Genomic DNA, 27,886 nt, shown 5'->3' with positions numbered 1-27,886 from the left:
GCGAACAGGATGGACCATTCAGCGATGTAAAGGATAATAAAAGGCTTATTTACACTGTAAATTAAAGCCTGGCTTGGTTTCAATGGAGAAAGGAAAACTCATACATAAACATCAGTATAGATCTAGATAACTTTTCATTAACAAAAGGCTTTATCATTCAACGAAAATATTCTGTAACAGTGGGATATATTAACATTTGTGTGGTGAAAAAAGACTGCAATAAGGTGAGTGTTAAATATAATATTTGTGGATGTATATGCAAATTATGATGCGGGTATCGTTAGTCTAAGATGTTTAAAGTAACTCTGTACTGCTAGGCTTGAATTCTTACGGGTTGAAATATCGGCTCAGAATTTGAACACCACGACGATTAAAGGCACAGGGTGGACAACAATTTGAGTGAAAAACATTATATCTAGTTTTGGGGAAAACCATCAAGTTGAATGAATGAAATGATAGATACATTAAAATGTTTTATTTTCACTCTGTTTAATCCAAGATTTATTGACGATTGTTTTTCATCAACGAATTGCAGAAATCTCATTTCTATCGAAATACTCAAGGTTCAAAAGAGTTTCAAATGTTTTCTTTATGGCGCATTATAAAGGTTATCAAAATCAAAAATTAAATAAAATTAACAACAGTCAATATTTAAAATCAAAACGGATAATGTTTTAGTGGGGATACAGCTAGAGCTTAACTAATTTATTTTTTGTTTGTTTGTTTTTTGTGTGTGTTATGGAGTTATAACACAAAAAACGGATCGTACCGTACGTAAACCGCGAAACTGTTTAGAATGAGAGTACAGTCCGTTTTTTGTGTATAATGGCTCCATACCGTGAAATATATTAAAGTTTGCCCTTGAATCTATTATATATACACAATCCTTTTTAATATACACTTGTTGTTGTTAAGGACTCTTGTACCTAAGAAATTATTAAGCCATTGTATCAGCTGATCAAAAAGCAAGGTTGCAAACCATATAATTTTTTTACCTTATGGACCGATGATATAATGTTTAAAGCTAATGAAAATATTTGTTAAAAGCATGGCTAAATTACATTTTGCTTAACGTATTAGATTCTGAATTTATCAAAATATTTTTATGTTTAAAATCTCTTCTCTGTTTGCTTGGCATTTTATGTCGACGGCAAGTTATCAAGTTTTTATTGTAATTGAAGCGGATTATAATATAAGCAGAGTGGAAAATACTAATTTCTATTCTCTGATACGTAAGGGTAAATTAAATTCATACATAGTTGTTAAACAATCTTGAAATATATCAGTCGGAAGACATGCTGTTTATTTGTACACATCCAGAATATTTGGTAACCTATTTGTATTCTAGCTTTTTTACCATTTTTTTTTTCGTTCCGGGGCACCGACTTTAATGTCTATTGTCAGCTGAATGTTGAAGAGAGTTCATTGAAACTTGGAATTTAAATAGCCGAGGATCTGGTATAGAGGAGAATTACAATTTTAATGGCATGGACTGAACTAAGGTAGAGAGGGAATACGAGTACGTTTTATAAGACAGTGGCTGGATAAGAATGAACCGGAGCAGAACAAGACTGAGCCGATGTATACAAGAAACCCATTTGATGATCGTGCTGTTGTAAGCCTATTTACATTTTAAAACACTAACTACGGCTAAAGGTGTTTGATATCATTTATGAGATCATCCCGGTCTATGTAGATATGAATTATAACTGGTTTATATGAGACATTATTTTGACATGAACGGATGACTCCCAGGTTTGTTATAACTGACGACGGACATTATACTCTAGCACATTTATGGTACTATCATGGATAATCCAACAATTCCCTCTCGCTGTCAGAAACATCAACTTCTGTCTATGATACACTGACCTGCAAGCCATTGACTTCCGCATTATTTCACGACAAATTTATAGCTAGTCATTTTGTTCAAAAAATAAAAAAGAACATATCAAACTCAAAATCAAACTTTCTGAATTGCAATTCTAAAAATCACCAATGGTCATTTAAGGACGGCCTCCATATCGCCTTTATGTGTGCGAATTGCATTCGTTAAGTGTATGCCTGTGTTTTTGGAGACTGCGGTATGCCGATGAAAGAGGTTCGGTTAGATTATGTCTTGGGAATGTCATAAAAATATAAATGAGCTATACTACACAAAGCATAAGTTCTATGATGACAAATAACAACAAAATGATAAAAAATGTCTTGTCCTCCTATAGCACCAAAGAAAGTATGCACAGTTCATTTACAATTTCCATAATCGTTTGTTTTAAATGCGTCCATCTCTAAAGGGTGACATTGAATCTTGATTTGGTGGATTTCATGAGGTCATGAATTGAGTTACTCTTGAGACAAATTGAATGAACTGCGATATTGAATTTGTCTCATTTGTCATTTATTACATTTACATTACGTGACAAAACGTTACATTACATTGCGTGACCTTACATGTTATTATACCTCATACGTGTATCCTGAATTCTGATTAGTCAAAATCGTGTCACGTGACTAAAAACATTTCTTATGTCAACCCGAAATTGTGGAATCATTCATGGCTGTCGCTATTGAAATATCATGTCACCCTCTGAAATCGTCATATCACCATCTCGTGAACCCCGCCCCGGAACTCTCTTCCGATATCTATACAACGAGGGTAATCGGACAATCGGAGCACCTCGCCTCCGTCTGCGGACTGTCAGCAATGGAGCCATTGAATCTTCAGAAATTTCTTTAGCGAAACAGGGCGGCCAAGGGAATTTGAAAGCTTCGATGTAACAATGTAAATTTCGGTGATATTGACCTTAATGAGATTTTGAACGTATTGACGAACCATTTGTGTTGATTGAAGCTTCGATGTAACAATGGAAATTCCGGTTATGTTGACCTAATGATATTTTGAACGTATTGATGAACCATTTGTGTTGATTGAAGCATTTGCACACACCATCAATATAATTGCTTTTATCGTCGAACTTGTATATATAGTTATTTACTACAAGTAAATGATACATATGATGTAAAATATCTTACAGCTTGTATTAAGAACGTTTCAATGTAACACCGATAGCTGGATTTACATATGTGGACAGATGTCGAGAAGACACGAACAGTCAGGGTTATATACCAGGACGGGTGTCAAGGAGACACGAACAGTCAGGGTTATATACCAGGACGGGTGTCAAAGAGACACGAACAGTGAGGGTTATATACCAGGACGGGTGTCAAGGTGACACGAACAGTCAGGGTTATATACTAGGACGGGTGTCAAGGTGACACGGACAGTCAGGGTTATATACCAGGACGGGTGTCAAGGTGACACGAACAGTCAGGGTTATATACTAGGACGGGTGTCAAGGTGACACGAACAGTCAGGGTTATATACCAGGACGGGTGTCAAGGTGACACGAACAGTCAGGGTTATATACCAGGACGGGTGTCAAGGTGACACGAACAGTCAGGGTTATATACTAGGACGGGTGTCAAGGTGACAAGAACAGTCAGGGTTATATACCAGGACGGGTGTCAAGGAGACACGAACAGTGAGGGTTATATACCAGGACGGGTGTCAAGGTGACACGAACAGTGAGGGTTATATACCAGGACGGGTGTCAAGGTGACACGAACAGTCAGGGTTATATACCAGGACGGGTGTCAAGGTGACACGAACAGTGAGGGTTATATACCAGGACGGGTGTCAAGGTGACACGAACAGTCAGGGTTATATACCAGGACGGGTGTCAAGGAGACACGAACAGTGAGGGTTATATACCAGGACGGGTGTCAAGGTGACACGAACAGTCAGGGTTATATACCAGGACAGGGTGTCAAGGAGACACGAACAGTCAGGGTTATACTACGAGGACGGGTGTCAAGGTGACACGAACAGTCAGGGTTATATACCAGGACGGGTGTCAAGGTGACACGAACAGTCAGGGTTATATACTAGGACGGGTGTCAAGGTGACACGAACAGTCAGGGTTATATACCAGGACGGGTGTCAAGGTGACACGAACAGTGAGGGTTATATACCAGGACGGGTGTCAAGGTGACACGAACAGTCAGGGTTATATACCAGGACGGGTGTCAAGGTGACACGAACAGTGAGGGTTATATACCAGGACGGGTGTCAAGGTGACACGAACAGTCAGGGTTATATACGAGGACGGGTGTCAAGGTGACACGAACAGTCATGGTTATATACCAGGACGGGTGTCAAGGTGACACGAACAGTCAGGGTTATATACCAGGACGGGTGTCAAGGTGACACAAACAGTCAGGGTTATATACCAGGACGGGTGTCAAGGTGACACGAACAATCAGGGTTATATACCAGGACGGGTGTCAAGGTGACACGAACAGTCAGGGTTATATACCAGGACGGGTGTCAAGGTGACACGAACAGTCAGGGTTATATACCAGGACGGGTGTCAAGGTGACACGAACAGTGAGGGTTATATACCAGGACGGGTGTCAAGGTGACACGAACAGTCAGGGTTATATACCAGGACGGGTGTCAAGGTGACACGAACAGTCAGGGTTATATACCAGGACGGGTGTCAAGGTGACACGAACAGTGAGGGTTATATACCAGGACGGGTGTCAAGGTGACACGAACAGTGAGGGTTATATACCAGGACGGGTGTCAAGGTGACACGAACAGTGAGGGTTATATACCAGGACGGGTGTCAAGGTGACACGAACAGTGAGGGTTATATACCAGGACGGGTGTCAAGGTGACACGAACAGTGAGGGTTATATACCAGGACGGGTGTCAAGGTGACACGAACAGTGAGGGTTATATACCAGGACGGGTGTCAAGGTGACACGAACAGTCAGGGTTATATACCAGGACGGGTGTCAAGGTGACACGAACAGTCAGGGTTATATACCAGGACGGGTGTCAAGGTGACACGAACAGTCAGGGTTATATACCAGGACGGGTGTCAAGGTGACACGAACAGTGCAGGGTTATATACCAGGACGGGTGTCAAGGTGACACGAACAGTCAGGGTTATATACCAGGACGGGTGTCAAGGTGACACGAACAGTCAGGGTTATATACCAGGACGGGTGTCAAGGTGACACGAACAGTCAGGGTTATATACCAGGACGGGTGTCAAGGTGACACGAACAGTCAGGGTTATATACCAGGACGGGTGTCAAGGTGACACGAACAGTCAGGGTTATATACCAGGACGGGTGTCAAGGTGACACGAACAGTCAGGGTTATATACCAGGACGGGTGTCAAGGTGACACGAACAGTCAGGGTTATATACCAGGACGGGTGTCAAGGTGACACGAACAGTCAGGGTTATATACCAGGACGGGTGTCAAGGTGACACGAACAGTCAGGGTTATATATGTGGACGGATGTCGAGGAGACACCAACAGTCAGGGTAATATATGAGGACGGATGTCAAGGAGACACGAACAGCCAGGGTTATACGTGAGGACGGATGTCGAGGAGACACCAACAGTCAGGGTAATATATGAGGACGGATGTCAAGGAGACACGAACAGCCAGGGTTATATGTGAGGACGGATGTCGAGGAGACACCAACAGTCAGGGTTATATGTGAGGACGGATGTCGAGGAGACACCAACAGTCGGGTAATATATGAGGGCGGATGTCTAGGAGACACGAACAATCAGGGTGAATTACGAGGACGGAGGTCAAGGAGACACCAACAGTCATTGTTATATATGAGCACGGATGTCATTGTGACACCTATAGAAGACAAGAAACCTCGGAAAGTATGCATTTAGGAACGAAAGAGAATAGGAAAATAGAATTGATTAAGTTCCATGTGTTGCGATGGAGAGGTAATTTGATATAATAAAAGGAAAAAAAAGAAATTTCAACAAACTTTCATATTGCTTTAATCATGTGTATAGCGAAACTAAAATATACATTCAATACTTGTTTTTTTCAAGATCAAAGAATCCATGACTTCATGATTTAACTAATATGCTAATATATTGTAATATTTTCAAATATCACCCCAAATTCACTGAGCTGGATGAATTCTGCATAACTGACCCGGTAACCTTCTCCCTGTACGTTCTGGGATCATGATGACACGGCTAGTAAACTTTCAAATTAATGTTCATTGAAACATTTCCATAAATATGAACAGACATCTATGTATTTTCAAGGTAATAACTTTGAAGAAAGGAAAACTAATACTTTCATGAACGGTTAAATCTAGTCTTTTGAAACACCAAGATTTACAGCATTAGAGAAAACCCAGCTTTCTCATGTGGAAATTGTTGTGTGAATATCATGTTTGCCATTTAATTACGACACTTGTGTAAAAAACTAAATTTTATCTGTATTGGGTTAACATAATCACAAAAGCTGATGAATTGTGTCATGTGACCCTTATGTATGACAGAAAATACTCCCATTACTGGACGATTGTGATACACATAGACACTAACCTTTGGTGAAGAATATTGCACGCGCGTAATGCACGTGGCGGATATCAGGTTCCGATAGGAAATAAACATAACACAGACGGAGTGTGGGATACAGTGGCAATATATATATATATATAATATAATATATATACACACATTTATAATCAATATCACAATTCACTTGACAGATGGCACCAACCAATTAAAATGTTTCCAACAACTTTATTACAGAGTTTCATTATAAAGGCCTTTTCCAGATGTTCCACACCCTTTGAAAGAAGATGAAACCACACGAATGTAAGTATATTGATTTTTTCCCACGGAAATATGAAAATGTAGGAAATTAACATGTACATGTATATGAATTTTATTCGTACCAGCAACATCCTTGACAAGTATATGGTTTAACGGTTTATATTCGAGCTGATTTTCTGGGAGTATAGAAGGTAATGGAAAAAAAGCCATCCAAATACATTTACTTTAAAACTCGCCTACAAGAATTGGCTTTTAATTATTATTACTAATACTATATTCTTATCACTATATAGGCCACTTTGATCCTTAATAATTTTCAAATTCATTTTATTCTCTTTTCTTATACTGAAATGATGTACGGAGGAAAACATATATACAATTAAAGTAGTGTCCGTAGTTGATACACAGCACTGATACACAACAAAATATTTTCATTTTTATCAAGGACAGATCACGTTATTAATTAGTCTGATAAATGTACACATTAGTTTTTTAACATAAGATATTAATAAGTTCGTTACTCTTAATAATATTTAGTCTTGACCAATAGTATTTGTCTATATATGAAATTCTATGAACAGATAACGCTGTACGTTCAACTAAATAATGAAATTCAGCACCAATATGTTGACTATTACGATGTGGACTTTTTCTTTCCTTGTACTCAATCTGTTGCCAACTGTCAGAATATCAGATCTCACTATCATCACAAGTAATGCATGAACGACGAAATATGTAAAACTTCTATACAAAATTTGTAACGGACAGACGTACGGTAAAATTCGTCAAAAACGCACTGGAATTATGCGTAAAACGCAAACCAAACAAAAAACAATTTAAAAGTTTAACAAGTATTGACATGGTTACTTATTTTTAATTTACAATTGCAAGCATCTAACATCAACCGGTACAAAGACAAATGAGAATTATATCACATAGTTATATAAAATGAGAATTATATCACAATCATATATTATATATGCAAGTATGCAACCTATTAATAATATACCTAGTTACACTTACTTTATACACACGTTCCGCCACTTTTCATAAATGTTTCTATTTTCTCTTACCCCGTTACATTTTCATAATTTGTCCATATGTGTTGATCCCATTGTTCAGTCTGGTTTGGGTAAATGTTTTAACGTCCTATCAACAGCTAAGGTCATTTAAGGACGGTCTCCCCAACATGCGTGTAGTGAGTATTAGTTATTTGGGAGTCTGCGATATGTTCGTTGATGCCGACTTTATAAAGCTATCTCACTGAACCATACTGCCGAATACACCCAGCAGGACACCCCACACGGTCACATTATAACGAAAAGGGGCGAACAAGTCGCCCAACTTCCGAAATGCTGAGCGCTAGACAGGAGAAGAAAACTACCATTTTTTATAGACAGGTATGCATCAGCCAGGAGACGGAAACAAAAGCCTTCCTCACACGGGCGAACGCTCAACAGAAGACCAATAGGCGATATTTCAGTTTTGAGTGGTGTGTGGTGCAATTCCTCCCATGACGATTTGAGTTTCTCCGGAGTGGTTTAGTTTGGTTTAGGGTAGTTTAAGGACGTTCCTGTTTTTTTTTCTATGTGGAGGACAGTCGGAGTACCCGGAGAATAATCACCGGCCAACGGTCAGTACCAGGCGACTGCCCAACATTGGTTTCGAACTCGCAACCCACAGGTTGAGGGCTAGTGATCAAGTGTCGGGACACCTTAATCTCTCGGCCACCACAGCCCCTACGAAGTAGATCACGGACGTTCGTGGGTTTTTCCTTGGGTTTGGGTTAGTTTTGTGTAATGTCCTATCGACAGCCTTCCGTATGTGCAAAATGCTTGTAGTGAATGTGTTTCGGGAGCCTGCGGTATATATATGGTTGTATCCTTGTGATAGCTCGGCAGTGACGCAGATTTCATAATGCTGCCTCTCTGAAGCAGAGGCCTACAGCCGAAGGCATCCGTCTAAGCAGGAGTGGAAAACTACATATTTTACAGACTGGTGGTTAGGGGGAGATGGGGGTGGGGGCACAGGCGCTTGCATAGAAAATATGACTTTCAATTTTTTTTGATAAGACAGTGGTATGTGTAATCTGCAGCTTAACAGATTACACATACCACTGTCATATCAAAAAAAAATTGAAAGTCATATTTTCTATGCAAGCGCTTGTGGGTGGGGGTGGGCAGAAGCCAAAGCTTTAGGGAAGCTCACATGAGCGACGCTCAACTGAAACCCAACTATGAATAGTTAAGTTTTTAGTAGTGTTGTGGTGCGACCCCCCTTTCGGGAACGATACTTTGCTAAACCTACTGTGGAGAAAATGCGACGGGCCTCCCGTTTATTATTCAGTGTGGTACATGTAGCTTTATGCTTAACATAATACATATTATAAGGCTACCACAAGGAGAACCAGTCTCACAGTCACCAAGGTCATTCACGGGACTGTAAGCACAACAGTCAAGTCAGCAAAAGTGCTACTTCAACAGATGTCCTGCTGTCTGCGTTCGAATTTCTAAATGAACTGCTTCACAAGCTGCGACAGGTTGCGGATGAAAGTTGATTTTGCAACAAATTATATAAAACGTCATGCATGCAAAATAATGAATATGCAATATTGTTTGGTTTGGTTTATTTTGTTTAACGTCCTATTAACAGCTAAGGTCATTTTAGGACGGCCTCCCGTGCGTGCGACATGCATGCGTGTGGTGAGTGCGTATGTGTGTTTTGGGAGGCTGCGGTATGTTCGTGTCAAGTCTCCTTGTGATAGGCCGGAAATTTTGCCGATTTATAGTGCTACCTCACTGAAGCATACTGCCGAAGACACCCAGCAGCACACCCCACCCGGTCACATTATACTGACAACGGGCGAACCAGTCGTCCCACTCCTAATATGCTGAGCGCTAAGCAAGGAACAGCAACTACCATTTTTAAAGACTCTGGTATGTCTCGGCTAGGGGACAAGGCCAAAAGCCTTCATCACAGGGGCGAACGCTCAACTAAAGGCCAAAAGTGAGGCATTGTCAAGGGAGACATTAGGACGAAGAAAGTTGTTCAGAAAGAGAAAAGATAAGATCCCAAGTTTAGTCGCCTCTTACGATCATGCAATGGGGGCAGCAGGTACAATTCTTACGCCCTACCTGCAGGGCAGATGAAATATTGTCTTATGGAATATAATTAAAAGTAATCATCGATAATGTATATACATAGATATATATACAGTTTATTATGGTGTGACTATAGAATTTCCTTAAATGAAAATTCAGTTTTATACAGGGTACATTGGATAATTGAGCTTTTAGCTAGAAATGTACATATACTAACAACGTGACTTGAATGATCTAATAGACATATAATGCAATGATATGTTACTTCGATTTGCGTTTTGCTTCAACGTACATTTATAATATTGGCAATACTGTAGTGTTTGTTAAAGCTGACAATGCAAGCTAAAAAACACTCGGTTCGAAATGAAAAAACTGAAAAAAAAAAAGAAAAAAAAAATGTTTGAAATGGTTTGGAGATGTTCCCTGTGACAAATCTGTGTCTTCCGGTCACCGTTTCCATGGAAATGGCAGACATTTTATATGAAGTCTGCTTGGATACGAAACAGTGGACAAGCGCCTATTAAAATGCGATACCCGTCAAACCGGTTGCCACTCCAACATTGAACGCTTGACATGAAACTACATGTTTTTTATACATTCGCTGAGTATTGTAAACACGTGACACGACGACCCTCTTGCTAATAAAACGTGCGCTAACTTGATAACGTGACAATTGTGTGAAGAAAGTTAGTACTTAATCAGTTCTATACCAAATTATGCCCAAAATAAAAGGCAAAACAACTAAAATTCTGCAATATGCACTACGCATGTACACTTCTTTTCTCAACATTCCACGTGACCATGTTGGTTTCTATTCGGAAGCTGACTGAGGTGTTACGAATGTCATATACTCGCACGTGATATGACATGTCAGATTTGCAGGTGCTAGATATATATGTACATTGTATAATTTTGTGCGTTAAAGGGAAATTTTACTGTTGGAAATGTGATTAAGGACCGTGCCCCATTTTGACTACGTATACGGTAGTATGCACGCAGTTGACAACGAACATTTCCTATGGTTAGCGCACAATCCTTATATTTACACCAAACAAATTAAATACAGTAATAAATAAATAAAATTGACGGTGTGTTGCGACGTTGGTATTCACGGCAGCCGTGGTTGCTAAGATAATAAAGTTCCAGTGAATCTATGTTAAGACACCAGTATTGTTAAAAAAAAACAATAAAGAAACAACTCAACAGTTTTGTTTAATACCTTTTACGTTATAAATTGATATATTCACAATCCACAATATCCGTCTCAGATTAACTATGATTGTCACACAGCATGCATTGACAAAGATTTAGTAGTGACGTGGTCAAATGTTCTCTAGGAACTGCACGCTTCAGCTATTTGTTGTTAGCTTACCTCATAGAGAAGTTAAATATGAAATCCTTTTCCGCAATATTCAGTTTAGTGTTTGACAAAATGCTCACTTGACGCTAGTTTTTTGTGCAGAGATCATCGGGTAATAGGAGAAAACGCTAAAATTGCTTTGATCAGTCCTTTCAAAATGGCTCCGTCTTGTTGACGTTCCAGGTCTCTCAAAGAGACGACGTCATGATTATGTTACCGATTCACGCGTTTACCATTCATTCATTCGCAGTCAGAGTAAAGTGAGAGATGTAAATATTAGCCTATAATACAGGAATGTATTCCATCCCTCTATAAACCAAGTTTAGGTTTGCATTCCTTAAATATGCTGACATGGCGTTTTTTCCATGTGCACTTGGTTATGCCCCTGTCACACTTGACCGGATTGGTGTACCGGACATCAACGGATAGAATTTTTTGTTATCCGGTGGTATACGGTGGCAAAGTTGTCAGTCCGGTAGAAAAATCCAAACTGACGACGTACTTGCACCGAATATGGAACGGATAAAACGTACCAATAACGAACATGTAACGTACGGCTACCGTACTACCAACCGGGTGTCTCCGAATGAGTAACGAACAATAAACGAACATGAACCGGTGAATCAGGACGTGTACAGGATGCATTCCGGACAAACCGAACACCTAACGGACATTAACGCGCGCGTGCAGAAAAAAAAACAAGATATATGCATTTCTCCGGCGATCAGTCAAAAGTGTAAATATACATTTTTAACATTTGTAGATTAAGATAATATTTATATTATATTTGTATATAGATAATATTTTATAGCCAAATTTAAATGTCAACATTGTTAATTGTATTGCGTTGTTCATGGCCAAAATTTTGTTTTTTTTTATTGTTTTGTTTTGTGTGTGTTACAATGACATGTGTAATTTAATTCTGCACATCTATTTTAGATTTGTCTACACATGTAATATGAAATAGATACGTGACACATTTGCCAGTGTATGTGAAACATTTTAGTATATGTATAGATAATGTCTTATTTCTAATATTCTGTATTCTGTTAACTGCACAGAAACTTTAGTCCAAGAACCTTTTTATATGCCTGCGATAATTAATCAGTTTGTGTCGGTAGTCAGTTCCTCCCCCTGTAGGTATCCTGTAGGTATTCTGTATTCATCCGTTCTGTGCGTGTTATCCGTTTTCAATCCGTTTGTCTATTCGTCGTGTCCGGTGTTAATCCTGCAAGCATCCTGTGTTTGTCCGTTATGTGTCCGTTATGTGTTCGTTATGTGTCCGCTGAAGGTCCGGTTTATGCGTGGCGTATGCGTTCAAGTTCCATCAACGGTCTGGGTAACGCATGCCCCCCGTACACCTACCGCATATAAACGAACAATGACAGGATATATACAGGACAAAACGGACATGCACAGGACAGCCAACGAATATTCTTATCCGTTACTGTCCGTTTCAAGTTTTGTGCATGCACAAAACTTTCCAACGGATACCACCGGACGCACCTGACATGAAACGAATGAACCGAACATAAAACGGACATAAAACGGATATTGACGAACATCAACGGATATCCAAAAATGTTATCCGTTTCACGTCCGGTGGCCCAATCCGGAAAAGTGTGACAGGGGCATTACACTATATATACATTACCTACATATATAATGAATAAATGAAATTTAAATTATTTCTTGAAATTATTTGCATCTATTTATTATATTTACCTCTTCCAAGGCCGTGGTCATGGTCTCTGCTATTCAGAAGAAAACAAAAAAAGGCAAGCGTGTGCTTCGTAATGTTTTTTATAGTGTAGCGATGTGTCCGTGTTGCGCTGACATTGGCATAATGGTAGTCGGCGTCACGTGCATGTACGCTTTTAAAGGCACAGATTCCCAGTCTCGTATCAAACCATTTCATTTTTTTTTTATTTCAAAACTAAAGCTTTTTAACTTGCGTTGTCAGCTTCAAGCTGGATAAAATGTTGCATCTTCACGTAAAACCAAAATAAAATATTTAGAAATGGACGATAATCTTCCCATTTTGTTTTAATTGAACAAATTATAAACGGTTGGATCGGATTTATATGTGCGAATTAACATGACTAGAGTGTATAGCTTACAAAATCTGTCAATTTGTTTCAATTCATTTCGTCCCACAAAGCATAGAGCTATATAAAATGCTGTTCCGAAATCGTTTGCTTCGACGACATCGACTAATTCACATAATATCAAAGGTCACCCTGACGTGACCCCTTATGGGCTGTCGTTAGATGTTCATATAACGTAGTGAGAATGACCACCTATATTTTAATTAGTTTCTGTTTAAAGACGTTAAACAATACTTAACGAAAAGAAACCCACACTGGGGAGAGAGGACGTTAAACAATAACAAACCAAACCAAACCCACTATATGGCCACCGTTCACTGATTGTTGAATTAATAGTAGGTAGTTTGTTTTCTCCTTTACACCATGGATATATCAATATTAAGTGATTATCTGGTATTGCATGAGAGTATTCGGGTACTCGAAGTAAAATTTTATTTGATAAAGTGATCATAGCCACAGATTAGTTCATTTCATTAACTAGAAATATTTTATCAACATCATACCAAAAAAAGTCTGGTTATCTTATTCGCAGACACAATCAATGTAGTAATGAAATAGTTGAAAATTTCCGTTGGCAGTGCTCTGAGAGTTCTGTATAAACAAGTAAAGTAAAATAATACGTACAACACTTACACGCAGTTGAAAACCCGTGAGGTTATATTTGATTTCCCAAATAATCTTTAAGAGAGATATGTGGAAACATGCATAATCTTCGCCTTCGACCTGTAGCTTGAAGTTACAAACCGATATTTTCAAGGAGTGACTAGGATAATTTGTTTACTTACGACATATACTTATATATGTTATGTAACTGTTTCAAACGATAAAACTCGCTCGTGCACCGTAAAGTAATGAACAGGTGTTGTACATGTATATAAAACAACAGATGTTCCATTACTTTGTCATAATGATTGACAAGCTTGCTATAGGGACAGTAACAAGCGGCAGCAGGTGTCCGAGAGACATATGTATAGGTTATTATGATCTATAGAATATATCACATGGACACGTATAGTCCATGTCATTTTGATTTAACCCATTGAACTCTTGACCAGTATCAGCTCGTTATACTAATAAATGAGTTCATTCCAATTACAAAACAATGACAGCATCATAAATTATGAAGTTGGTGCAACTAAGGGTAGTTAGAAAGTGATATATTTAACAAGCATTCTGTGAGTATTGCTAAACCAATACATGTCCCCTACCGGTGCCCCCAAGTTAAAACTTTAGCCAAATTTGAGTAAAACAAGTTTAGCCACAACTGAAACATGATCATTTTATGAAAATAAATTCTTTCCAAACAATGTGTAAATTCAACTTTTGGGGTGAGTAAACAATGTTTCCTGCCATAAAAGATATTCAGGTATTCTTTGTGTATGTCTAGTGTACAGAGTAAAAGAATCTAAAGTGAATTTAAATTGAAATGTGTAATAACAGCCTTGGATTGAAATATAAACACAATTCTGCATAGCACAGCATAGTAGTACACTGATTTTATTCCAAAAGAATCTCACATCAGTGAAGCATTCAATACAGAGAAAACAGTTAAGTCCATATTATGGAAAAAAGATCAAAAAATGAAAATATTTTTTTCATTTTTAACCATACAAAAGTAATGCCACACACCCAAAGAACCTCTATGCAAAGAATCAGCATCCTTATACCATTATTAAGTGAATGGTGTGCTATTATAAAACTTTAACCAAAACGTTAACCGGACGGACGGACTGACTGAGAGACAGACAGACGGACGCAGGCAAAACTTAAAGTCCCCCCCCCCCCCCCCCCCGGTTTCACTTTTTTAAAATATTTAACACAATTTATCAAATATTACCAATAACAGTGAGTTAGTTTCGTTATAGTCTCGTGCGATTTTGAAAACATAGCAGTTTGTTTCTGAAGTGATGAGTCATCAATTGTCCCTTTGATGATGTAAAAGTTCAGATATAATGTTAAGTCAGAAAATAGTACAAAGGAACAGAAGATGTCTTGACAATGTCAATAAATAGGCATAGATTGAAACTGGTCAATGACAATATTCCTCCACATGTTCCAGAATTAAAATTCAGTAAGATGGAAAAAAATATTTCTCTTGCGAAAAAACGCGACACAGACGTTAAATTAGTTTAAAAAAAACCTCTAGTGTCTCGTTAAAAGAAAAGTATACGTCACCTAAACACATTTTCTTTGGACTCGCGTTTGAGATGTATATCCCGATCAAGACATCACGATGTATTAAAACAACAACAACAACAACAACAACAACAACAAACAACAAAAACAGAAGAAACGGCATATCAACACAGAGAAAAAGGCCAATAAATGGTTGATAAAGTAGGTAAACAGGATCGAGGCTCATGAATCTTAATGGTCACATAAGTAATGAAATATTTCAGTCAATTTAGCCGGTTTCGGAGCCGTCCATCGGCCTCTAATCACTGAAAGAATTTCAATGAATGAGAGTCAAAAATGTGATTAAAATGTGATTATCCTACATAATTTATAGTAATGTTTACCTCTCCCCTAAGGCAAATGTAAATGGAGAGTATTTTTGAAATTTAAGTCAATTTGAACTCTTTTGGCCCCGTCCCTCAGTCCACAGGGGATTTAGACCATATGATTGCCAATTTTGGCTGACATTTTGCCATGTGAGGTTTCCGCAAAATTTCATTAGAATTGGATCAGGGATTTCTGAATATTCCCCTCTCAGTCGAAAATGTAAATTGTTTACGGACGCCTCCCGACAAAAAGAAGATAGAGCGCTGGAAACACGTCTCATGTCACCTAAAAAATATCAAAAAAGTAAAAGACAGATGTTGACAAACTAAGACAACATCACACCAAGAATACATATATTAACATGTAGTGAAAACAAGTGGCAATGTCAGCGATATCTTGTTGAATAGGCACCAGCTTCCAAGTAATCTAAAATTTTGTTCATGCTCATATAATTGATTTTTCTTTGTTTTCCTGGTAAATACTCAAATGTGATTGGTCGAAAAATTCTTTTCATTCTTCTATGAAAGAAATTCCGAGAATGGCGCGAAAAATGTAACGTCACAATACGACAATTGATGTTGCATACTGTTTTGAGAAAAATAATCTCATTTAAAACCAGTAAAATTGTACATAAAACATGTTTTAAGCTAGAAAATCATTTCCGAAATTAATTATAATCGTTGATGTCAATTATTTTTTAGTTTCATCGGGGTATGAAACAAATTTTGTTTGCAAACTTCTGTAATAATGCTTAAATAAAAAAGGTCACTATTGTTTCACCAGACCGGTTGGAGCGACAGTGCAAGGCAACCTTTACCAATAATACAGGGTTGAACTGTTTTGGGAATTTTATATACTCAGGAGTAAAAGGAATTTTAAATCAAAATATTTTTTTTCTGATGTCTTTACAGGGAAATGGCGTTACGCCATTTTGTTTTGCGACTGCGTACTTGTGTTTGGGGTATACTTTTGTGTGGACATGCCAAGTTCTCTACAAGTAGATTTTGTGAATGGCGAGGTAAGTAATATTACCTACTAAAACTATCATTTGTAAGACTTGACTCTAGTCATACTGTTAGACTATTTACGGGTTGAAATGAGAAGAGACTAAATTCAGGATTACGAATCCGTAAATCTACTACATGTAGTTGAATTGAGAAAGACTAATTTCAGGAAAATGAAACTGTGAATTCACGATTTGAGATGAGAAAGGCTAATTTCAGGAAAACGAAAACGTAATTGTAGTTCAAAATCAATAAATTGAGTGCAATAATGATCAAAAGATAAATTGATCTTTTGAAAAATACAAGATGCACAAGACCAGTCGTAATGAAAAGAAAATAGTCTCCCAATTAAACCGTTATAGTATCTCATGTTGGTATAATTAATTAATTAATAAAATCAATGAAAAATAAATATATTTTTTTATCTTCGTTACACTAGCACATGAGCGAATCATTGTTAACCTGTGCGCGCCTTGTGAAATCAGATTCCACATGTTCACAAAGTGGTCATACAATACAAAATGGACTGTCTGTTGCAATTTTCAGGAGATGCATTGTACGGCCAATGAAAGTATGGTTACCGGAGGATGTTGTGACACGTGTCTTGGGTTGGGACCAACGCATTATAACTTGCTTCATTCGTTTTTATATTGGACGTACGTATAGTTAATTTCAAAAACTCGATGAGAAAAGAAAATGATAACTAAATTATTGAAATGCAAGTTAAAGTCGAATCAATGTTCGCATTTGGATACCGATAATTTCTAATGCCCCTGTTTCATAAATATTTTCAAACTTTACACATATGACAATAATGTTAATTGTTTAATTGACAATTATGTCAATAACAATAGAACTATCAAACTTATTTCAAACAGAATGCTATCTACTTTTCACGATTGTAAAAAAACATGACATACAGAGCTAGATTTATGTTCTTTTTCTATCTTATTTAATGTGTTTCCATAGCAACAGTTCTGATTAATAGGAAATTATGTTTTACATCACTAGACATGATTTGAATAAAATTGATGAAAGGACTACAATACTAGTTGTGTATAGTGACATATTACCATAACAATGATTAAACAATATCAAAATAACAATTTTAATAGGTGAAAAATGACATTTTGCGACAGGTTGAATTGTCCCAAATAAAATTAACATAGAAAATACAAAAATATGATAAAGAAGAAATTTTCCAACGCCCTATTTTGCCTTATAGCTAGATATGTTTAATGCTCACGAACTGTCTGCTATTTGACTAAATCATCAAAACAAGTATTTCATTTTTTTCAGGTCTTCAGTATTATCTCTTTTATCCGGATACGCCATAGATAGAATCGGGAATAGAGGTATGTTTAAAATTACCAAACCTGTTTTATTTATATATATTTTTCATTATATTCAACAGGCGTTCAAGGTAATAAATTATTCATCGCGATATTTTTGTACTATTGGTAAATTGAACCTAAAAGCTGTTTGAATTGAACCATGATAATTAGAGCACATATGACTTAAAAAGAGTAAATGATTTCAAAGCTTTTTATAGAAAGCTTTAATCTAAAGTTGTATATCTCATGGTGATGTGAAAATGTGTTTCAGTGTCTGCTGTTTTGATAATCATTTTGACATCCCTGGGATCTAACCTATTTGCTATTGCTGGAACCGAAGTACTTCGGAATACACCCGTCATGTTTCCTTTGATGATAATAGGAAGGATGTTACTTGGATTCGGTGATGGGCCAATGAGAAGTAAGATGTTCTTTCAGGCATTTTATATTTCAAATGAATGGTATCGATCTAATTCTCCTTTAAGAAAGAAGTTCTAGTGAAAAGTAGGGCTAAATAAACATCCCTTTGATGCAATTTGTATAATTATGTTGTGAACGATGTATCAAAACAAATGTTATTTAAATGAGCTAAAACCGCTAAAAATGGAAACAAGAAATAATAATGTACCCAAAGAAGCTTTAAGCTTGTTTCTAGATCCCTCACCAATGTACAATTTGCAATGTATATGTACACTTGTATTGAATATAAATAAATACTGTTTAAACTAATGCACCCAACCGCATCCATTGACATCAAACTGAATAAATAAAAGTGTTTATACTTTGTAGTTGTACAAGATCGCGTGGTAGCTCATTGGTTTGCCGAGGATTCTGTTTTAGCGGTCAGCTTGGTGATTCTTACACGTCGGGGAGGGACACTACTTAATTTCTTAGTGACTGCTAATATAGCCGTCCACCTAGGCTTCGTGTGGGCTTTGTGGATTGGTAAGTGAAATTATATCGTATTAACAAAGCACATCTTTAAAAAAAAAAAAAAATTTTGCCTTTTTATTCTATCGCGGAACATATTTCAAACAGGTTCCGATTTTGGCTTAAGTTTGTTAAAGATTTGTTTCCTTGAAATAAATTCGGAATAAAAAAGCATCGTCAAGTATACGATTATATATAGTTAATTTGTGTAGATACAGGAAGCAGGAGACATCGAGAAGCATAAATATTCATATAAATCTCGCTGTTAAAGGTTTTAGTCTCCAATATATACACTCTTTTACGTTTGGTAAGCGAGAGATATAATGAAATGCTATTTTCGGAGACAAAACATTGTCGGAATAAGTAAAATATACAGTAAACATTATTAAAAATAACCCCACCAACAAGTCAATTTGTGAATCATTAAACGAAAGCTCCTGTTTGACAAGTGTGAATGATAATTAGTAGATCAACAGTTTCCGGGTTTCCATTTTAGGTGCGATAATCTGTTCCCTCGGAATCCTCGCGGCAATTTGGATGGCTTGCCTAGACGTTCGTGGGACCAGCAAGCTGGACGACGAGTCTCAAAAACAGATGGCTAGTAGACCTATTGTAAGTACATAGTGACAAACACTAGATCATACCAATGTGTAACTGATATTAACCAAAATGTATACAAACGAGAGCAAACTATCAACACATTATGGATTTACACGTAGACAATTGGACAAGTAAAATATAATAAGACTAGGATAATCGGTTTCCATGGCATCGACGTCTATACTGTATAACAAACTGTATATAATATTCTAATAAGATTCCTTTTTGTTTGTGTAAATGTTGCTGATGTTGTTTTTCTATACATTTATAAAATACCATATTCTAGTGAGCTTATTACAAGAAGGATGGAACAGATCTGATTGAGTATCACGTATACATAGGTTATTTTACTAAATGATGTCTTCGCGTATGGACTGTTTCAGAAAATTTCTGATATCACCAACATACCCAAGACGTTTTGGATACACGTGTCCATGATCGGATTCCACTACTGTTCATTCTTTTCATTCGTTTCTAATGGATCGTAAGTATGATGCTCATTGAATCATTCTCATACTCCTATATCAGCATTGAAATAATCTAAAATTTGTTAGAATTGCCGAAATGTATTTTAATAAGTATAATTTTTTACCACTTTACATTTTTACCACTGAATTTTCAAAATGTATTCAATCTACAAAAGTGATAATTTTTCTGATATTTTTCGCTAGTGAACATATCACTTTTTCTGATTTGACAAATCAAAGCACTGCTTATAAATGACAATTGTGAATATTAAAGCTGCCCTGGTAGATTTTGCTATAAAATGTTATAAATAATATATCTAACAGCATCTACGTACTTGAAAAATATCAAAATATAAGAAGACACTGTTAGATATCCTCTATTTAGTTTAAAATGTAAAATGCGAAAAAGCAAATAAGCTGTACGTTTATATATTGTTTTCTCTTAATACTTTTTATGCATTTACAGCTGAGATAATTTCATATTTGGCTCTTTCTATTGTGCTTTGCTTGTACCCTACATACTGCTTATTCGCACATTTAGTGTTTTGTTTTCAGTGTTTGGATTTATCATCTTAATCCAAAACTCATAGCAGAAAACTTAAACAGAGGCAAAACAGGCCTTATCGGTCAATTGATTTCTGTACACTGACGTTACTTTTAAACAGTAAGCCAAGGTAATTGATTTGAATTAAGTTCATCTTAACAAGTTACTGGCCCGATATTAAGACTTAATCTGTAATACAGAATGCCATAATTCGGCTATCACGATCAGGTCCGTCCAAATAAGGTCATTATTCAATATCTAATAGATTTAAGCTCACATCGTACAAGTTATGCTCACAAGGTTCAATGGTTATAAAACTGCAAAGGGACCTAACTTTGTAAATAGCAACGAATCAGTCCCATAGTTAAACTCGTCCGACCTTTTCATAATATAAACCTGGTTTGGTTTGGTTTATTTTGTTTAACGTCCTATTAACAGCTAAGGTCATTTAAGGACGGCCTCCCGTGCGTGCGACATGCATGCGTGTAGGCAAGTGCGTATGCGTGTTTTGGGAGGCTGCGGTATGTTCGTGTTAAGTCTCCTTGTGATAGGCCGGAACCTTTGCCGATTTATAGTGCTACCTCACTGAAGCATACTGCCGAAGACACCCAGCAGCACAGCCCACCTGGTCACATTATACTGACAACGGGCGAACCAGTCGTCCCATTCCTAATATGCTGAGCGCTAAGCAGGAGCAGCAACTACCACTTTTAAAGACTCTGGTATGTCTCGGCTAGGGGACAGAACCAAAAGCCTTCCTCACAGCGGCGAACGCTCAACTAAAGGCCAAAAGTGAGGCATTGTCAAGGGAGACATTAGGAAGAAGAAAGTTATTCAGAAAGAGAAAAGATAAGATCCCAAATTTAGTCGCCTCTTACGATCATGCAATGGGGGCAGCAGGTACAATTCTTACGCCCTACCTGCAGGGTACAATATAAACCTACATACCAAATTTCAAAACATTCATATATACTCAAGGTACTGTGTTCATAAAGTCTAATGATAATAAAACAACAAAGGGCAATAACTCTGTAAGCTAAAATGAAATTAGTGTCGCTATCGGACTCGGTCTGAACTTTTATTGATGAAAGGCAGCATACCCAGTTTGCTAGAGACAGATTAGCTTTAATCACATTATCGTTTTACATCGATAAACCGATACATTTTACACATTTTGCTTCCTTCGTTTGTATAATGTTGTTTTGTTTAATATCCATTTTTACCCACCAATGCTTTTGCGATAGTGACATTTCAGTGTTTGTGAACCGGTAAGTATTTTTAATACTTAACTAACTGCATGTTATTTTGTACTTTCATTTACTTTTAGACAGTACATCCAGTTGAGGTATGGCTACACCAAAGTTATGGCATCCTACACGACTGGTGCAGCATACATAGGACCTGTATTTTTCGCACCCCTCGTAGCATTGTTACTAGTAAGTCGATCTGAAAAATACCTGCATTCCCCTTTGTTTGAAACGGTGTACATGTATCTGACTGATTTTGGGTCTAGGCATAGTTACCAGTTTAAGCTTGGGCCGGTAGGGGGATGTATTGCTTTAGTAATATCCAATATGCTTGATCTAGTAGGTACTGTCCTTAGGCTACTTCGAGCGTCAAATATTTATAATAGTGAGGCTGTTCCTTCTAATGTGATTACATATGCGTATAAACCACAACCAATCACTGTCGTGCTTCCAAAACGCATACGCAAACGAAGAATAGTTGCTGTAGTCGGACCAAATGGTTTAGCAAAGCCGACTAGACATGCGCATCGTAACTTCTTGTTTCTCTTCACATGCGCATTATAACCAAAGCAAGTTCGCTTCTACAATAGTTATACCAGTTATTATAATACACGCACTATGTAGGCTTAATCCAACAACTATTTAATGGTTTCATCTCATCACTGTGTAAAACATCACGTCCGTCTAAATGATAAAGCTAGAGGATATACCACCCTTTGTTTATGCAAACCGAAAACAGTCCTTGCTGCTACCAGGACTTACAGCGTCTTTGGGTGGCCTTTATTAACATTCACCAACATTGAAACAAATTAATCTACAGGCAATTTTACCGCATACCGTTTCCCAGGTAATATTGTGTCTTATAAGTGTTTGATAACTTATTTCTTCCATTTCAGAAAAGGATAGAATGCAATGGTTTGGTAGCCACGATCGCCACGGTATTCAGTATACCCATATACCTACTACTTGCCTACTGTCCGGTCATACCACCGGCCGTACTGACAATAGCTATCGGCGCTGTATATACATTTGACGTAGTAAGTATTCGACTACTGGATTTGTTATGTAAAATCTGGCATTCTAAGGTTATGTAATCGGTTATCAAAAAATCGAATTTAAACCATTTTCATGACCAATATTATTAACATACTTGTCTAATACAAAGTTTCTGTTAAAACTGGATTACTTTCATGACAGTCTTACAATCGACCTTCTTGAAAGGTATATCAACAAGAGAACCGTCATAAGTACAATGTTTGCCTCCGCATTAGGGGGCGAGTTCACCAACGGTATATATATTACAATATGTCGACAGTTTAAAAAAGGATGTTTCTGAAGGTAAAATAGACATAGGTAATTTTAATTAGGTCTTTCATTATAATAAGCATTTCCCCCCCACAAAATATTCATTTCAACTTGGGGAAGTAATATTTAACCCTCAAATCAACCCAGGAACCAAACATTAGAACTCTAGTACAATCATAAAGAAGTTTACTGATGCCTTTAAACATTCCGACGCCGGCACCGGGGTGACAATATACACTATCCCTCTTCGAAAAACGAGGTTAAAATGTCCTCTTCTTACGTCGTACCTTTATCTTTTTGTTCTGGTCGTTTCCGTCGTTGCTAGGCCATAACTAATAAAATTCCAAAGTGCCATAATACTATACAAACCATTACATACAAAATGTTATTACACAGAGAATCGAATACATATATTGTTGATCTAGTTAATACAGTTAACATGTAACAGTCAGCTCTTGTGAATTTAATAACTGTTTTTTTTTAATTGGCAGTGACAATATTCTTTGGCAAAAACTGTGATTAGAGAAAATTATTGCATGTATTTGATTGACAGGACATATTTGTATATCATGTTTTAAATTGACAGATTATTATGTGGCAAGTGACAATCAACTTGTTGCCAACCGCGGTGTTCGGGACGGGAGCGGGTATTGGAGTATTTGTTATGCGATTTTCAATAGGTCTCATGAATCTGGCTGTGGGCTCCATCGTCGAGGATAAGCACAAGTAAGCATACAATTAAAATGTCTTTTTGATTGATTTCTATAAGATGCGTTTAGTTGCTCATCAACTCGTATACGTGGAGAGCTAAAAGTTGTAACAAAAGTTATAAGAAGACAACATAGTTCACAGAGTGGGATGGGATTCAGAATTAGTTTCAAAACGTAGATCAGTCTAATTAAAATCTAGATGGTCATTCTCAATACGTTACATGAACATCTAACATCATCCCATAAGGGGTCACGTCGGGGTGACATTTTTCATTAGCCAATCAAATGACTACTTCCAGAATCTTGGAAGTGAATTTTATATGTCCGAATTAGCTAGACTAAGTGCATAACTTGCCTAATCTGTCAATTTGTTTCAAGTCATATCGTCCCAAAGAGCATATAGTTATATACATGTTGTACCGAAATGGTTTTCTTCAGATGAATGTTGTGACGAAATGGTTTTCTTCTATGACATCGACAAATTGACAATTCGCACTGAAAGTGAAATACAAACATCTCAAAGGTCACCAGAACGTAGAACGTGACCCCTAATGGAATGTTGTTAGATGTTCATGTAACGTAGTGAGAATGACCATCTAGATTTTAATTAGATTGAACGTAGATAAAAGGTCATTGGCAAGGTCAGGAGGTCTGCAAATGTAGTACCAATGTAACGGTGACAAGGAACACATGAAAACCCTATCTCGTACGGTTCAATGTACTGTGGTCAGGTTTGAAGTATTTTAAAAATATTTTTCCCTCACATATTTTTTATTGATCATACATGAAATGGTTACACCGTATAATGTATATACATACATGTATATCCAAATCCACTAAGATAAAGATAATTAGAAAATGACATACAAGTATAAATTAATAAATGATATACATCAATACACTTGTATGTTTCCAGAATTATATTTCACCTTCTTATTAATTATTGTATTAGCAAAGTTCCTTTACTTTTGGTTTTGTCCTTTCATTAACATTGTAGGTGTGCATACCAATTGTCTCTATTTTTGTATACTAGTAATCGGATAAATATCATTTACCCATGGAAACTGAATTGGTAGTCTCCCTTTGCTTACAATTGTTAATGAAAAATTGTTGAGAGAACCAATAAAAATGTATTTCGTAATCTGATATTACATACCTTACCCCAAAAAGTACTGTTTGAGAGTTAAATGCTAGTTCAATACCAACAATGTATAGTAGCCAAAATACTATCTTTAGAAGGGACCAACCAACCAATTGTTTTCCCATAGACTTTAGTGTTAACGTTTTGGAGTATTTAATTCAAATTCCTGAATTCAATATGACAGTTATGGTTTATAACAAAAGTTTAGGGTGTGAAATAACACCTAATCAAAAAAAAAAAAAAAAAAAAAAAGTCCTTCATCAAGTTTTCTCCAGGGTAACCATTTTGAAAATGGGTGAATTTCGCAGTAAAAATTCTCAAAAATCTAAAATGTTTATCTGTTAATTATAATTACCTGAACTTTTGAGAAAAAAAATCAATCGGACATACGAAATTTATATCAACATTTCTTATTGATACTTATCAGGCTACATATCTATTTTCTCACTTGATAACATACTGACCAATCAGTGGCTGCCAGACATTTCATCATTGGCTCAACTTTCTATACACAGGGGCTTTTTCATAAATATATTTTTTCGGTTGGTTGGTTGTTCCCTATAGCATCTTTTACATTTTTCAAATATAACTTTTCTGGAACAGGGTAGAACCATAGGATATGCTATCAAAATAGTAGTGACAACAGAACAACCAAACACATCACCGAATACCGAATCGGGGTAGTGCAAACAGAACAACCAGACACACACCCATACATTGAACCGGGGTAGTGCCTGCAGTACAACCAGACATACTACCGGGCCCCGAGCCACGCTATATACCGCTTCCATTGAATACAAAATGTATGTCCGTATCTTCCCTGGTCTATGGTCCTCCATGTAACTCTACATGGGTCATATTTTCATTATAAATCCCCCCTCAATCTAAATTCCTCTCCAAATTCTGCTGCAATGCCTCCAAGATGAGAATCCCATCCGAAAATGTGCTAGTCGGTCCAATCATCTGGTTTCCAGGGACGCTGGATGGCACAAAATGTCATAGCCTATGGACCAACACAGTCTTTCATTAATTGATTAAAATTTTTAAGTTAATCATAAACAAAGTAATAGTATGAATGTCTAAAAAAAACTTGATCAAAAATTTAAGGTGGGTGAAAATGTCATTCTGTATACTTAATCCCCTGTAACCAGGACCTCTTTAGGGAACAACCAACCAATTGAAAAAATAGACTTTTGAAACAGCCCCTGTGTATAGAAAGTTGAGCCAAGGATAAAATGTCGGGCAGCCGCTGATTGGCCTGTATGTTATGAAGCGAGCAAATAGATATGTAGCCTGATAGGTAACTATCAATAAGAAATGTTGATATTAATTTCGTAAGTCCGATTGATTTTCCCCCCAAAAGTTCAGGTAATAACAATTAGCAGGTAAACATTTAAGATTTTTGAGAATTTTTACTGCGAAATTCACCCATTTTCAAAATGGCTACCCTGGAGAAAATTTGAGCTGAAGGACCCAACTTTTTTTTTTGATTAGGTGTTATATCGGACCCTAAACTTTTGTTATAAACCATAATTGTCATATTGAATTCAAGAACTTTAATGAAATACTCGAAAATGTTAACACTAAAGTCTATGGGAAATCAATTGGTTGGTTGGTCTCTATAGCCATAGTAAACTTAAGTGTTGCCCACCTGTCGCTGAAATCATTTTCATTCATATATACCGTGTTATCCTATACGATATTACATGGTAAGGAAACATACGGCAGATTGTTACTGAAAGGTCTCCTAATATATTGGTTTTGATATTTTTCTTTGAGGAAAATCTGACGTGTCGGATTTATCCTCCACTACATGATGCCACAGGACGACTGTTTTCTCGTTCCTCGTTTTTACTTAGTTGATATATTGTAGATAAAACTATATAACAATATAAATGATTTCAGAACTTTCACAGTCTATTTTACTTCTCTTTTACCTACTACCACCATTGAACGACTCATATTTTTCACATGTTTTTCTTCAGCCGGAATCACCAAGAACAGATCTTTGCATACCAGAATGCCCTATTATTGATGACGGCGGTTTCAATAATGTCGGTAGCCTGTGGCATATTGCTCAATATATTGGATATAAGAAACGTAAGTGCTGATAAAATTAACAGAAATTACCTATATAATTGTTTTATTGCACATAACCAGTCTACTTACATATCAAGTGCAAGATACGTCCATGTTCTTGCAAAAATAAATGCATCTTTATGTATTTTCTTTTAAAAGATTTTATCTACGTTAACGACAAATGGTTCCTTTACATAACTACGTATTCATTTGGAATTAAAACTTTATTGTTTTATTTGTAGGGAGACGGTGTCAACAAACGATTCCTCAAGAGCAAATCAGTTGAAATGTCCGATACTACTGAACTAGTTGTTGCTGATAAACTAAACAAAGAGTACGCTAGTAACGGCACTTTAGGTGGGACTCGCGATGAACACTGATAAGCATAGTAAGGGCAGTTATAACCGCACGGAATAGCTAAACCATTTGAAAGAAAGATAATGCCACCGTATAATTTGTATACCAACAGTAACAAAAGCACCGCTGATCAGACAACATCAAACATATTGGCTCGACAGTAGGAATGGCAATTTTGCTGGGACGTTGACCGAAACACATGAGGTATAGAAGAAACTCGTGGGAACCAGGATAGCATCATAGCAATATTAATCAAATATCGTAACGTCAGATTAGAATATTTCTTTCTTTTATGGACATCAGTTTTAGCAAAACGATCAAAGTTGCTGGAAATCTAATTAAATGTTACTCTGCTAGATCAAAGTCACTGACGATCTCCAAATTACCATTTTTGATTTGTAATAAATATAGAAACAAA

At 36.9% G+C, this 27,886-nt stretch overlaps 1 protein-coding gene across 1 annotated transcript; it reads left to right on the top strand.

Moving 5' to 3' along the window:
• Positions 1-27,886, top strand: LOC117337802 (major facilitator superfamily domain-containing protein 1-like). Its single transcript, XM_033898924.1, has 14 exons — positions 1-224; positions 6,656-6,721; positions 16,662-16,768; positions 17,301-17,410; positions 18,054-18,109; positions 18,360-18,509; positions 18,878-19,033; positions 19,515-19,630; positions 20,002-20,102; positions 21,957-22,065; positions 22,773-22,913; positions 23,768-23,907; positions 27,018-27,132; positions 27,354-27,886. Exons 2-14 carry the CDS (start codon positions 6,706-6,708, stop codon positions 27,489-27,491), a joined length of 1,455 nt encoding a protein of 484 aa, XP_033754815.1. The 5' UTR covers positions 1-224; positions 6,656-6,705; the 3' UTR covers positions 27,492-27,886.

Source organism: Pecten maximus, chromosome 1, assembly GCF_902652985.1.
Source record: "Pecten maximus chromosome 1, xPecMax1.1, whole genome shotgun sequence".
NCBI lineage: Eukaryota > Metazoa > Mollusca > Bivalvia > Pectinida > Pectinidae > Pecten > Pecten maximus.
The sequence above is the reverse complement of the archived record's forward strand: the minus strand, read 5'-3'. Positions and strand labels throughout refer to the sequence as shown.

What these genes read in the sequence shown, in the direction of transcription:
- LOC117337802 (XM_033898924.1), top strand. An exon ending in AGATAGAATCGGGAATAGAG is followed by an intron (nt 18,110 to 18,359) that starts GTATGTTTAAAA and finishes AATGTGTTTCAG; the next exon opens with TGTCTGCTGTTTTGATAATC. An exon ending in CGGTGATGGGCCAATGAGAA is followed by an intron (nt 18,510 to 18,877) that starts GTAAGATGTTCT and finishes TATACTTTGTAG; the next exon opens with TTGTACAAGATCGCGTGGTA.